At 37.9% G+C, this 14,371-nt stretch overlaps 1 protein-coding gene across 1 annotated transcript in view; it reads right to left on the bottom strand.

Moving 5' to 3' along the window:
* LOC139731998 (myoferlin-like) overlaps positions 1 to 14,371 on the bottom strand; it is a 200,052-nt gene that overhangs the window by 159,057 nt on the left and 26,624 nt on the right. Inside the window, exons 4-6 of the mRNA XM_071642871.1 lie at positions 13,634 to 13,739; positions 6,194 to 6,317; positions 3,124 to 3,259 (exon numbers count right to left, since the gene is read on the bottom strand). Coding sequence (XP_071498972.1) covers positions 3,124 to 3,259; positions 6,194 to 6,317; positions 13,634 to 13,739 — 366 coding nt within the window. The remainder of the gene's footprint in view (positions 1 to 3,123; positions 3,260 to 6,193; positions 6,318 to 13,633; positions 13,740 to 14,371) is intronic.

Raw genomic sequence — 14,371 nt, forward strand, 5'->3', positions numbered from 1 at the left:
AAAAGTCTCGAGGGGTTTCATGTTCCTAGCTTTTCCAAGCGAATACTGTTGGGAAATGTATTTAGGTAGAAGGGGAAATTGCAATGTCCACTTTTGAGAATGTGAATTGTTACATTGAAATTACCCTTAAAAAAAAGGAAAACAACCTGTTTTTTTGTCTTTTATTACATGTTAAAAGGATTATCTCCCTGGCTTTTTACTGTTTTGTTTTGTTTTTGTTTGTTTTGTTTTTTGTTTATTGATGACCTACTGGCCTAAAAAACACAAATTCCACAGACTTAAATTCTTTTGTACCTAAGACTTGTACAGACCACAAAAAGTGGACTGAGAAAACTATATAAATATGCATTAATACTGGTTTATACTAGTGCTCCTATTCGGTCCATATGCACAAGTTTCACCCACACATTTTGTTGGATGGTTGTTTGTTTGCTTTTTCCTATATGTGACCCTGCACTTCAAAACAAACAAAAAGTCGCCAGACATGAATTTTTAGTTAAGACCATATTCTGAAAGAGCAGACTTTAAGCTTTAAAATGATGTATAACTCTAATCAAATGGACTCTCCTTACCTATCTAAATATTGGAAAGAAAGCACAAACTCAGGAAAAGTGTGAACTGAGAAAAGAGGCTCTGAAGTACAGTGTCTATTCAAGCGCTTAATCTTTACCAAACCGTGCTGGCTGTGCGCTGAATGGGACAAAAACCAGGAAGTAAACCACCAGAGTAACAACAATGAAGGAATTATCAGATTAAAATGAAATTAAGCATGCCTCATTAACACATTCTGTCCATAATTAATGCCTACTTTCAAAGCAGTAGCCCTATCCTTTCAAAAGTTAAAAGAGTTGAAAGTGAAGAGTGTGGACAAGGTTTTTCAGAAATGAAAAAGGGATTCTAAAGACACACCTAATCACACTATTCTACCAAAAATGTTGGAGATAAACTGCTAAAAAACACACTTTTCTGCCCGTTTTATGATACCAAATTTTAGCATAATGTAAAAGAAGACCTGCTCTTTCAGAAAATATGAAAAAGTCAAGTTCGGTTAGGTTGACCCATTTCACTTATTTTCAGTCCTCACGCAAAATCAGTGTGTGCGACTTTATGTTCGTTTTGAGGTGCACGGTCACATATGAAGGCACACACAACCATCCAAAAGTGACACTTTCTTGTGAGCACCATTCATGCATGATCTCACACTTCGTATTGCAGACAAACTGAACAACTTTCTACAACAAGGGTGGAGTGAACCAATCATTCAGCTACACTTTTGCACATCGTAACCAGCATTTGATTTTGCACCCGGTTTGTAAACGTGGAAGGAAACCACAGATTGCACAACCCATGTCAGTCAACATTCACACATCACAATCAGGGAGATTCCACACAGCAGTCAGGGAGATATCTGTGTGTTACTACGCATTTCAATGGGCAAAAATAATTCCCAAATCAGGGAGATGTTAATATTCTCTTTAATATTCAGGCATGAACAGATTTTGATATTTTCAGGGAGACTTCTGCAATATCAGGGAGACTTGGTAGCTCTGCACAACCATGCCCCCATTTACCACTACATTTTCTTTATGACAGAGAAGCATTGGTGTGGCTTATGCTTCTCAGATGCAAAGTGGTTTTTTTTTTCATTACATTTCAGAAAATGTTTTGAGAGATCATCGCACACAAAGAAAAAGAAGACACTGTTTACAAGCTTTAATATCTGCTTGCCTCCAGGGAAGTCGAGTCCATACATTTAATCCCAACTGCCCTGGTGAAATATCATGATTTTCACATAAGCAAAGCAACAAGAACATTATTTCCTGCTACCCTCACAAATGATTTCTTTTTCAACCCAAAAAAGGACAAGCTGATTTTTCTACACTACATAACAAGCATTTCCCATAGACACCTGCCCGAGTATACTCAGGAGTAGTTTTCAGTAGGACAATACAATCAACTTCACTCCTGATTACAGATGAACTGGGATTTATGAGCTGCATATATGTGTTGTATATTACTGGTAAGTCAAACAATCTTCAGAAGCGGAAACATTACTTCATTTCTATGTTCTCGAAATATGAAACTGGGAAACTGACCTGACTGTCAGATGAGAGTTTTGGCTGAAAGCCATTAAAGGTACTGTTTACCACTGGGAGCAGTGATTTAAAAAATGCTTGAGACTGATGCATATTTGTTGGTCAGTTGTATCACAAAACATCCTACTATATAAAAAATCTCGCAACAATGCCGAAAACATAAGGAGATATTACTATTTTTCTCCATAAACCATAACTGTAGATGGTTTATTCTAGAAGCGATATTAAAGTATTGTTCACATTTTGTGTATTCAACAATACTTATTATTTGAACACTGATTATACTTGACATTGGTTGTTTTTATCATAAACTCACTTTTCAGAACTATTCTGAAGCACTAAAGCTGGGTTATGTTTCACCTGCAAATGGTAAATAATGCCTTTCACAGTGCTTTCATATTCTTAACCCACTGACAAGTCCGAGCATACTTGGGCAGGTGTCTATGGGAAATGTATATTGTAGCAAAATGAGTCCGTCCTCAACAGGTCTATACAAGGTACAGTGTACCTGCATCTTGACAGGAGTTTCACTTCCTCATTTGGTTGGTTGGGTGATTGATTGAGGTGTTTTATGCAAGATGACAATTATAGAGTTAAAAGGTCAAGATGATGTTGTGCAAAAGATAGAATATCAGCAGTAAAATGGCAACTACGGATAAATAAGACAACATTACCATTATCAGTGGAATTATGCTGATCATTATCATCATCATTATCAACCCTTTTTGTTTTGATCACTATCATCACCATCATCATCATCACTATCATCACTATCGTCATCACCATCATCACTACCACCACCATTATCATCATCACCACCACTACCATTATCATCACCACCAGCACCATCACCATCACCATCACCATCACCATCACCATCACCATCACCATCACCATCACCATCACCATCACCATCACCATCACCATCACCATCATCAATATCATCAGCACAATCATTATCATCCTCATATTCTTTATCATTATATTGGCATACTGTCATATTGCTAGGATGAAGATGACCACTCACTTGAGACCTCCGATGCCTCCTCCTCCTCCTCCTCCACCGCCCGGTGGTCCATCTTCGTCTCCATCGTCATCGCCGCCATCACCACCGCCACCGCCACCACCATCATCGCCTCCTTCTTCATCACCATCTTCATCTCCTGCAACAATTTGAGCAGAAACATACTAACCTACTGCTGGAGGCATACATGTCAAAATAATGAGGCAGGGGGCTAATATTCTGACTAGAATTTCCAGAGTTACCAGGGAATTTTTTAGGACAGTTTAAAAGGGCAAGTTCACCTTCATACACATAAGGACTACCAGAATGCAGCAATATTAGCAGAACACATCAGTGAAAGTTGATAAAAACAAACAAACAAACAAAAATACTGCATGATAAAAGGCATGCTATCGAGGTCATTCAGAATTGGAGGCTTGGTTGATATCATGTTACGCATGAACTGGTTTTGCTTGTTTGTGAGCTGAACTATTCCACACAGGAGTGAAGTCACTTTCTGCTTGAAAGACTTCTCCCCCCCCCCCCCCCAACACACACACATGCAAACACAAATCATGCAAATAAGAGCAATGGAAGTGGGAATTAGATACCGTATGAGTTTGTTATTAAACCTACAGTTGTATCCATCTGTCTGTTCTTTGGTTTGCCCAGTTACTTTTTGTTGAGTTTATTTGTAAAACAGCAATTCACATTCAAATAATACAATTTGACAGTGGTATACGTGTAAACTATTTCCCAATTAAATCTGCATGTACTTTAAAGGGGATGGCTGGTAAACTGATCAGTGGGAATCACTGGGAATGCTGGGGGATGATTGTTCTAATCCTTGTGGGATTCATTTAAGAGTACATTTTATATCTATTGTTGTGTGAAAATTATTTGCTTCAAAATTGTCTCATATCCTAGTAATGTACAGTTTAATCGCCCCATCACTGTACAGGCATGCTAACCTGGAAACATTAAACTGCACATTACTTGAATAGATGAGACCATTTCTGAAGCAAATAATTTTCACACAACAGATATATAATGCACTCTTAAATAAATCCCACCAGAATTGGAACGATCATCCTCCCGGCATTCCCACTGATTCCCACTGATCAGTTACAAATTTTTGTACTAGCCATCCCCTTTAACAGCAAACTTGTCAGGTTCGTTCACAAGGGTATCACAACACAACTGATTGAACACAATGATGTAACTTTTATTGCAAGCTATCCCATTTCTTTGTTCGGTCTTCTGTTACCCTTTTCATAGATTTAGAGGGTATGGTTTCAGAGATTTCATGGGTGTAACACCACCTTAAGACTGCCGTGCAATGACCCAATTTCTATATTCAACTCAAAGCAGACCAGTATGAACTGTGCTGGTAGTATCACATGTGTGTGAGTTGGGGGTGGGCGGATTTCTTCACAGTATAATGAAGTTGTGACACTTTAATGTCCAATTAAATGACACTCAACTTTGCTATCAATCCAAGTTTACTATCTCACTTCTAGAACATTAAAAAATACTTCAATTTAACAGCTTCTTTAAGTGTTTTACCTGCAGCTATAAATATATGTATAGAATAAATTATACACATAATTATGCACAGAGCAATTGGAGTGCACAGTTGACTTCCACGACTCCACTTCTCATGTAATCATTAAATGTGTCATACATTTTACATGACCTTTCCTTGCATTTTAATGAAGTTCACTGATCGATCTGGACCAGTGACCACAGACTGACCTTTCACCCACTCTAGGTCAGCACAGACGAACTATTTTTCAATCTATTCCTATCTACATGTATAGCACCAAGAAAGCATTATCATTGCACATGCCAAATAGAATATGTGGCTTAAAAATGAAATTCTATTAATTTGGTAACCTTTAATACTAACCTTTCACCTTTCACCTTGGAGCTGTACTTTCAAGCAGTGTACTGTTTCATTTTCAATATTTTACCTGGCATGTTCACTGGACAATTCTTGCTGAGTTATGATTTAAAGAAAATGTTCTTCTTTAAACTACATAGAATGAACTTTGACCTTGACTTACAACTACCATAGTGTTCATGCAAATACTGCTTTGTAACACTAACTCAAATTTTCATTCACACCTTGTATTTGCTCTCTCTTTACATTTACAACTGATTCTTATCCTTTGACATATATTCTCCTGTGTGTGAGTGACAAATTCATACGAGTCCCATCTACCAATGAACTACGGCTGTATATTAGCAACATGCTACATTAGGGCCGCTTCATGCATGGAATGAAATTAATGCAGTTGGTATTCACTCGCTATGGTTGGCAAAAAGAACCATGCATACATTCATGCACATCCATGTTTCTTAAACAGATAAAGAAAAACATATATAAAGCTCGCTTCTGATAGTACACCTGTAGCAGCGTCAACGTGCAATGTGCTAGTTTACAAGCACCAATAAATGTTTCTGATCTTTTTAATTCCAATTCAATTTTACTTGATGAACTGTTTCTTATCAAAATATGTTTGAAAGTCTAGAGAAGCATGAAGTGAAGTTTTACTCTGCCGTAAAATATCAAGTGAAAAGAAAATGTCAATTCTATTGACTGGGTGGGCAACATTTTATGTTGCATTCACTTTGTATCATTTATTTTTGTTTGCTCTCACAATACAGAATTCAAGGGGTTGACATAACTCTATTTTGCCATTTACCATAGTGGGTTTAACTACAATTGCAATGTCCTTTGCTGAGCATCTGTTGACTCAGTCACTGAAGTAGTCACAGGAACATTTCAATATGAGCACTTGAGCTCACTAAAGCATCAACGTTCAATGTTTATTCCAAGACAGTGAACATTCGGGCAAAATGAAATATGAAGGCTAAACATCACTCGGGGGGGGGGGGGGGGGGGGGGGGGGGGGGGGGGACAGAAAGTACGCACAAGCTATGTAAGGTAGCAAAATGTCGGCTTGAATGATTGAGCATGGCATATGAATTAAAATACATGTCAGCATTAAATGTTGTGGGGGGGGGGTAGTAGGGGGACCAACGGAAATGATGCAGGATGGCATCCCTCGTTTGCTCCCTATCAACGCACCTCCACCATCCCCTGCATCCCCTCCACCAGCGGTCGCACCTCCTCCGCCGCCTCCTCCACCCCCAGGTGGGGGTGGCTCAGCTCCAGCTGGGGCATTGTACGTGATCTTGCAGAGGACCAAGGCCTGACACAAAACATATGAAACAAAAGCATCTCATTAACTATAACCTGCAAAATTTAACAGTTATCATACTCAATACCAATAGTTAACAGCTGAATCATATACAACAGAACTAAGTTAAAATCGTAAATGATGATATATGAGGGATTCTTTTTTTTTCCCCAGTCACGGCAAGGAGTTGTTGTTTTTTTTCCTAACACGCAAGTGTACCTCTCATCTCTTCAACTCTGTATTGCAAAATTTATGACATATTGGCTTGTAAAATCATAATTGACAAGTATGCACTGGTATTTATACTTTGTTTGTTGAAGCCACCATAAAGTCAATCTCTTCTGATATAAAATGATAGCAGTCTCATGTACTGTTTTTTCCCCTCTTTGATATTTGTGATCATAGTACTTTCACTTCTTTCTGAACATGTTTCTCACTATGAATAGTGATCTAAACGACCAGAGTCATTAAACATTATGAGGAGTAGATAATTCTTACATGGATTCGTATCTTCTGTTTTGTTTGCATACACTTGGAATCTCATTATTATTGTAAAGTAACGGTACTGCTGCCTTTCCAGCCTGAATTGTTGATTTAATATATGGCAGTAAAAATGTTCTGATGTGTTTTGCTTTTCTCTGCACTCCAATACCTCGGGGACGAGACACTCGGCAGGCCCACAAATGATAGCAAGAGACTCAAGGCCCACAAGCGTTCCTGCTACAGCATTCCTACTTGCATGAGCCCAGGGACAGAGCATCCACTGTGCCCACACATGGGCCTGTGTGCCGTGGAGCAAGTCCGTATTTACCGACGTGCTTAACCAGCCAACCGTTTCTTCCTTTCCATTCAATTCCCATCCCCTGTGTGTGAGATGGCAGGCAATTTCAATCACACTCATATGCTGTAGGTGCAAGCCCCAGAAAAACTACCTGGTAGTACATTATGCACCATGAATACCTGTACACGTGATTAAAGGACAAGTCCACCTTCATATACATTTACATAAGGATTGAGAGAATGCAGCAATATTAGTAGAACACATCAGTGACAGTTTGAGGAAAATTGGACAATCCCTTCGAAAGTTACGAATATTTCAAGTATCTGCGCAGTCACTGCTGGAAGAGAAGACTACTACAGTGTATGATGTCACATGCGTACAACTCTATAAGGAAAATAAAAAGAAAATTTCACAAAACTTTACTTTTTGAATAAAATGCACAGTTCTTCGACTCGCTACTGACATATGTTAAGGGTAATATTATTCCCCCTGCCTTCTGAAAGAGGGAAGTCGAGTGTTCTTTTGTTATGTGAGAAAATGGAAATATGTTGAATTTCCTTTATTCTTTCTTTATATTGTTGTACTCATGAGACATCACAAGCTACAGCTGCATAGTAGTCTTTTCAACTTTTGAACGGATTGTCCGATTTTCCTCAAACTCTCACTGATGTGTTCTACTAATATTGTTGCATTCACTCAACCCACATGTCTATGAAGGTGAACTTGTCCTTTAAGTTGAAAGCTTTTTTTTTTTTGCACAGCATCTTTGTTGCAGCTGAAATTTTGACTAATTTTGACAAATAATCTATATATAAATGCATCCTCTTACCTCTATAATTCACTTTTTCCTCCTACTCTTTTCACTACTGGTAAATAGTATATAATGTGAGATGTTCTGAAGTTGTGGTAGACACCCCATGAAACTTTTATTGTAATATAATGTATGCAGAACAGCCATATCGAATGAATTTCTGAACTACGCTGTACACTGATAGGAAGCTGGATTTTAAAAAAAAAATGTTCACAAGTCTCAGCAAGATAATACCTGCTATTAACAAATATATAGCACACAAGTGTATTGAGGCAAAAACATAGCTTCCTTGACAAGGGCAAATTACAATCATACATCTTGTACCTCAGCACCCCCCCCCCCCCAAAAAAAATACCTTGAATAAGGAAATGACCTGTTGTACTATATGGATACATACGTATTATAACGTGTGGACTTTATAATCTGGTTTGTGTTAATATAAAGTGCCTGATTTAGGAAAAGTGCTGGTACATGGTAGTAGAGGAAGCAGCCATTAGGCCGCGGAATATTGACGTGACTCACGATTCTGATGGCATATTTTTGCCTGCAGAATATACACTGTTCACATGTATGCACAAACACACACACACACACAAGCACACACACACACACACACTGTACACACAAACAGAAAAACACATACATACACACATACATACATACACACAAGCACACAAGCCCAAGCGCATGCACACACACATACACACATCAAAGACTGACGAATCCCCTCCCACTCACTCCCACGCTGGTTTACCTGGCCTACCAACATTTATCTCTTCCAACCACATGCCCCTTTAAAGAAAAAAAAAAATGGTAATGAGGTAAAGAGGCAGGTGTTATGACATGAACATTTTGACGAGAACCCTTCCTTCCCTCCTGATGAAACTGCAACTGAACTTTATTTTAGGAAATCCAGCAACTCTTTTTTAAAAACTGAAGGCCAAAGTAATCATTCTTGGTATAGCCAAACTTATCACGCATGTTTTCAGACCTCCGGTACGCCACCAATGTTTTATATGAGGAAAAAATTTAGTACCTGTGTAAGGCTAAAATATTTGCATATTCACAATACAGACATGGGCATTAGACATCAGCTAAAACTTGAAATGTTACAGTAAAAACATTCCTTCTTTCTTTCCTCATAAACCAGCTTACTAAAACATCAAAATATCAATTTACAAAAAAAAATAATAATAATAAAAATTACTCATGATGAAGAGAAAAACTTGCCGGAGGATTGCACAAAATCTGATGCTTGATTTGTAGAATTTTGCTCAGCAATTAGATAAATAACTTCTCACAGGTCTATTTAGAACTATCTCTACTACAGACATTGTACATTTTTTTTTTAATGTACACTTTTAGATCACAAATTATCTTTTCCATTGTGAATTGATATTAAATTATGCATACCCACAGGAGGGTGTACAATATTCACATAACTAGCCACCTTCATAAAATTGCCAGCCAACCAAATTATCTACTGTGCCATATTCTATGGGCAAGGGGGAGGGGGAGAGGATATTGAAAACAGGTCAACATGAAGACTGGAGTAACTTCTGCTCTATAGTCATGTAGGATGTGGTGTTCTAAAATATTTCAAGAGTGTGTACAAAAGGGCAAAGTGCAGCTACGTGAATGAGGTTTATACTGTGCACACTTAAGCTCTATGTTTGCCAAAGCGCTCCCTTCTAAACATAAATCCCAGAACACGGTGACTGTTTCACCTTTAAATTCCTGTCATATAAAGACAGTTATATTACGGCATGTAGGCCTAATCATTGATCAATTCAAGTCTGTCTCCACGTGTATTTTCTTTCAAGGTGCAAATGAGAAAACTTGCAAACATGTTTTATGTCACCTACAATGTACAATAACCTGATGACCTTATACACGTATCTTAACCCTCACTTCAATCATATGATCACAACACATCAGGTTTGAGATTTATTTTGAATAGTTGTTTTTTTTTTTCTTCCTTTCAAGACACAGACAGGAATTTTCTCAGCTGCAGAACTCACAAGCTTTCACATATTATACAGGCCAGTACATTTTTGTAGATTTGTCTGCTCGACCAGAACAGTCCTTCCAACTCTTTGCAACAAAGCCTGCATTGTATCCTTTTGTTGCAATTACTGCAAACAGACCATCCCTCAGAAGGATATTCCTGGATTTCCCATCGTCCTAGAGTACCCATTCTTTTTGAACAGAAACTACAGTAGTAACAGGCCAGCCAGCATGTTTTCATTTGTGCCAGACATGACCATTTCAGTGTCATCCCCATGTTTACAAACCTAAAGAACTTAACACTTTTTATTCTTGTCTGAACTTGATGAGGCACGTGGCAAGATCTACAAGTGACCTCGTCTTTTCATTCCTGTATACAACTTGTCTCTCCTATTTATGCAACTCCTATTTCCCATAAAGGTGTAATGATGACACTCTTACAAGAATCACAATTTGTTTATGCAGCTGGTTTTTGTTCCCCTTTCAGACATATCTACCGACAAGAAAGGAAATAGAAAGGAGCCTCTCATCTCTAATTGAGCATGTTCATACCCCTTTTGTATAAAATGTTCCAACACCAATAGTTCTGAAGTTGAATATCGCAGACAGTCAATCACACATCATGATATTGTTTCATGTTGCAGCAGACAAAAGACGGCTGTAACATATATAATTAGTATCGAGGGTAGAGTGGCTTCTCTATCCAAAACATTTGTAAACTGCTGTATCAATCAAATCATCTTTGGGATTGAGCAACTGCAGCTACATACTGTACATAAAGTGTTTGCAGAAATAAAATATTATAACGTTACTTGACTGATTGTTCAAAATATTTGAGAACATTTTCTGTATGTTCATCTGTCCATATGCTATAAGTATCACCTGTCTCATCTTGTCCCTGAAATTACTTTGTTTCCATGTTTGTGACAACAACGACTAGTCAGAGAAGGGCGTGACACGTTTGTTATCAAGTATACCTTTACAAGAGAAAAGCCTACTTTATTATCGATTAACCAACCCCACCCCCATCCCCCCCCCAAAAAAAAGCCTTTTTCATAGCTTTACAGAAAAGAACAGTTTTGATCTGACTGAAGGAAATTTCCTCTCACGCAGTCAGTATTTGTACATCAAAAACAAAATCTTGCAACTGCTGCACATTTCTGTTGCTTCCCTACTGTTAAATGTCAATGTCATCCTCTTTTATAGGCAACTGAATTAAAGTCCACACTATTTTACTTCACCGTATCAACTTTCATACTTAAAGATCGAAGTCAGATTCTGTTCGGTTCCCTGGAATAACTAAACCTCATGCAAATACATGTACCTTTTTACTCTCTCTTACTACCTGCAGTTGTCAAATTTGCACTTCCTGAATTGGAGGTACCCTGGATAAACCCATACACATCATCTTGCCAATCAGCCGATGGCTACTTTTGGCACCACATCAAGGTCATTTCCAGGTCAAATACCAACTTGATCATTTGCCCCTGGTCAATGATTTCATATGGCCTGGACATACACATCGTATGGTCAACTGGAGATGGACGGTCAGCTGATAGATTTGTTGATGATCGCCAGTGCGGAGGCAAACCAAACAGATTCCCCTTTGTCATGGACAATTTTCAACCTAGTCGTCTTCCTGTAGTCTTGATGCTATTTCCTGCACACCCTATAAGTAGTTCCAATTATCATTGTGACTGTCCTTTAAGCCGCGCTTCATGTTTCTATTAGTCATTAAATCGCCCGGTCCATGTGTCATATTGCCACAACACTACCCTTACCATTATTCACACAATTACATGTAGAGAGATGTGGGTAGTAATACTGTATCAGTATGGTCTTGCAGGCCAATCAATAACTTATCCTCCAACTTATGAGTACAGACCGAACCCAAGGTGAAACTCAGCAAATGATATGTAAATCAGGGTACCCACTGTATTCATGAAACACAGTACGAAACACTGATTTCCCACAATAATGCCTTGAAATCATTCAATGACATCCAACTGTACTAAAAAACAACTATTACTGCTACTAATTTGAGGGCACGTACGTATTAGCTTTAGCCTATGCCATCTCGGGTTCCATAAACAAAGTTGAACTTCCAAACCTGTCTATCTAACATGTATTTTTTTTTTTAATGTATCCACTGTACTAATAAAGTGCACTGCAGTTCATGCCAACTTCTCACAGTACTGATTCAAAATTACTCCATGACATTCAACTATATCAAAACTGCAGTTTGCCAACTTCCTTTTTTTTTTTACAGAGAACAGGAAAAACACGCCTTGCGAATGAGGTAACTAAATCTGAGACTATAAAACTTTGCCCACCGGAATGCGGTGGGTCCTGTACAATGGCTGGGGAGATTTCTGAGTCTCATTAGAAACAGGTTAAAGGTAGGGGATACCTTTCACAGACCTCCCAAAATGCAGCAAAACATTAAATATGAACCTCAGGGGACTTGTTTAGGCCACTGCTGAGAAATTTGGAAGTCAACAGTTATCTACAATTTGAATAATGCACAAAACTCAACTACTCAGTAGTTCTGTGTGTCAGCCACACTTACGCCTTTTTGTTGCAGTCTTCTGTATTTTTTATCTATAACAACACAAATCTAAAAGTATAAGAGCTGATGTAATAACATATACATGTAGATTGTGTGGCAAGAATGTATACAGAAATGTTTGTAAGTTTTGATGAACTTTCTTCACAAACTATACATGATGGACACACATGCAGTGCATGGGTCTGCAAAGGTAGCCTAGTAATGTACTGGAATTTACGGTGAGCCCCAAAAAAATTCAATTCAAAATCTAACGGTCAAAAAAGTGTACTAAATGTTACCTTCCACTTTCAATACTTTATGGGAGTTTCTAAAATGATACTCTCTTCAACATACCACTGTATTTATACAACTCTTCATTTAAGGCGTGCAAATGGGATTCCCTACCTTTAAAATTCGCCAAGTTTGCTTTGCATCAAGCCGAGTTTTGAATCGATTAAATTGGGTCATGAGTGGATGTGCAAATTCAAGAGTAGATTATGAGTACAAGTATGTTACAATTATGACTCATTCCAAGCAGAGGAAGTTCACACCTTTTTCCTTCGTAAATCTCAGATATGTAACAGAAAAAAAAAAAGAGTTCTTAATTACATAAATGCCGTGGTATATTCCACATTCTCCAGCAATATCCCCCATTAAAAATAGTGTACCACATACATGAACACCCAATGTGGTCCTTTCAACACATTTAATCTTCTGAAGTCCATGCTTTCTTACCCCCCCCCCCTAAAAAAAAGGATCCATAATTATAAGAGACAATTACCCCAATCAAAATAACATGCATCAATATCATTCAATGACATTTGTGATCTTGTTTTTCTTTTTTTAATGTTGTATAAAGTTCAAACATTTTTCACAAAATGTCACTCTTTATGAAAAGTACACAGTTATAAGCAGTTTCAAATATTGGTAAAATCATAATGCCCATACTTGTGGTTTTGATTTTGAACATTTTACAGAAAATGAGAATAATTTAATATTGATACCATAATGTAAAAGAGATCAAGCTCTACAATGTGATACCAATAGCTCAATACTCCCCCCAAATTACGATAATACCCTTTGGTTCTCAGCCGAAGTTTCTTATGTACAATGTGTACGGCAGAAGGAGTTCGTTGTCGTCGAGGGTCAAGGTACTAGAAGACAATTTGATATTGACCTACCTCCGACTGTCTTCCCTTGGAGTCCTTCAGCTTACACTCCTGTCTCTTGGTCCTCTGTTTTCCCTTCACCACATCACGCAGTGCGATGGTGTAAGACCCAAGCAACCTGCCAGATAAGATCAAGAGCAAAATGCAAGGACAAATTATCACAAAGTGCAGCTCAAAAAATCAGGGCTAAAAATACACAAAAAGGAGAGTATAATGCTTGGAAGATTAACAATGGCTTTATGCACGCAACATTTCGTCAGAGTTCTTCAAAAATTCCACGTCTTCTTGAAAAAAAAATTTTCAATACTATTCTGTATACACTAAATATTTTGTGAGGTTCTCATTTTTGTGAATTTCCAAAATTTTTTAATCTAAAAACACACAAAAATATAAACTCTGATCCAGACATAAGTGTGGCATGCGTGTATACATTTCTCTGTTCAGTACTGTACTACACAATCGAGAATTCAACCACTTATGAAATTGTCAAGAAGTCCTGATTCGCGACTCACTAAACATATGGCGTACACAGTAGTTCATGACAACAACAGTAACAAATCAAAAAAGTATATTCATTTGGGCCAGAATTCACGAAGGTGGTACAAATGAAACCATGGTTTAAACCACGGACAAAAACCATGGAGCGCCAAGTGTCGCACGGAATATTTCGTTACGAAATTGGTCATTTTGTCGACAAAATGACTGAAATTATCATTTCGTGGACGAAATGTTCATTTAGTTACAAAATGT

Source organism: Diadema antillarum, unplaced genomic scaffold (genome assembly GCF_040938485.1).
Source record: "Diadema antillarum isolate AM-2024a unplaced genomic scaffold, OU_Dant_1.0 seq00000392_RagTag, whole genome shotgun sequence".
NCBI classification, from domain to species: Eukaryota; Metazoa; Echinodermata; class Echinoidea; order Diadematoida; family Diadematidae; genus Diadema; species Diadema antillarum.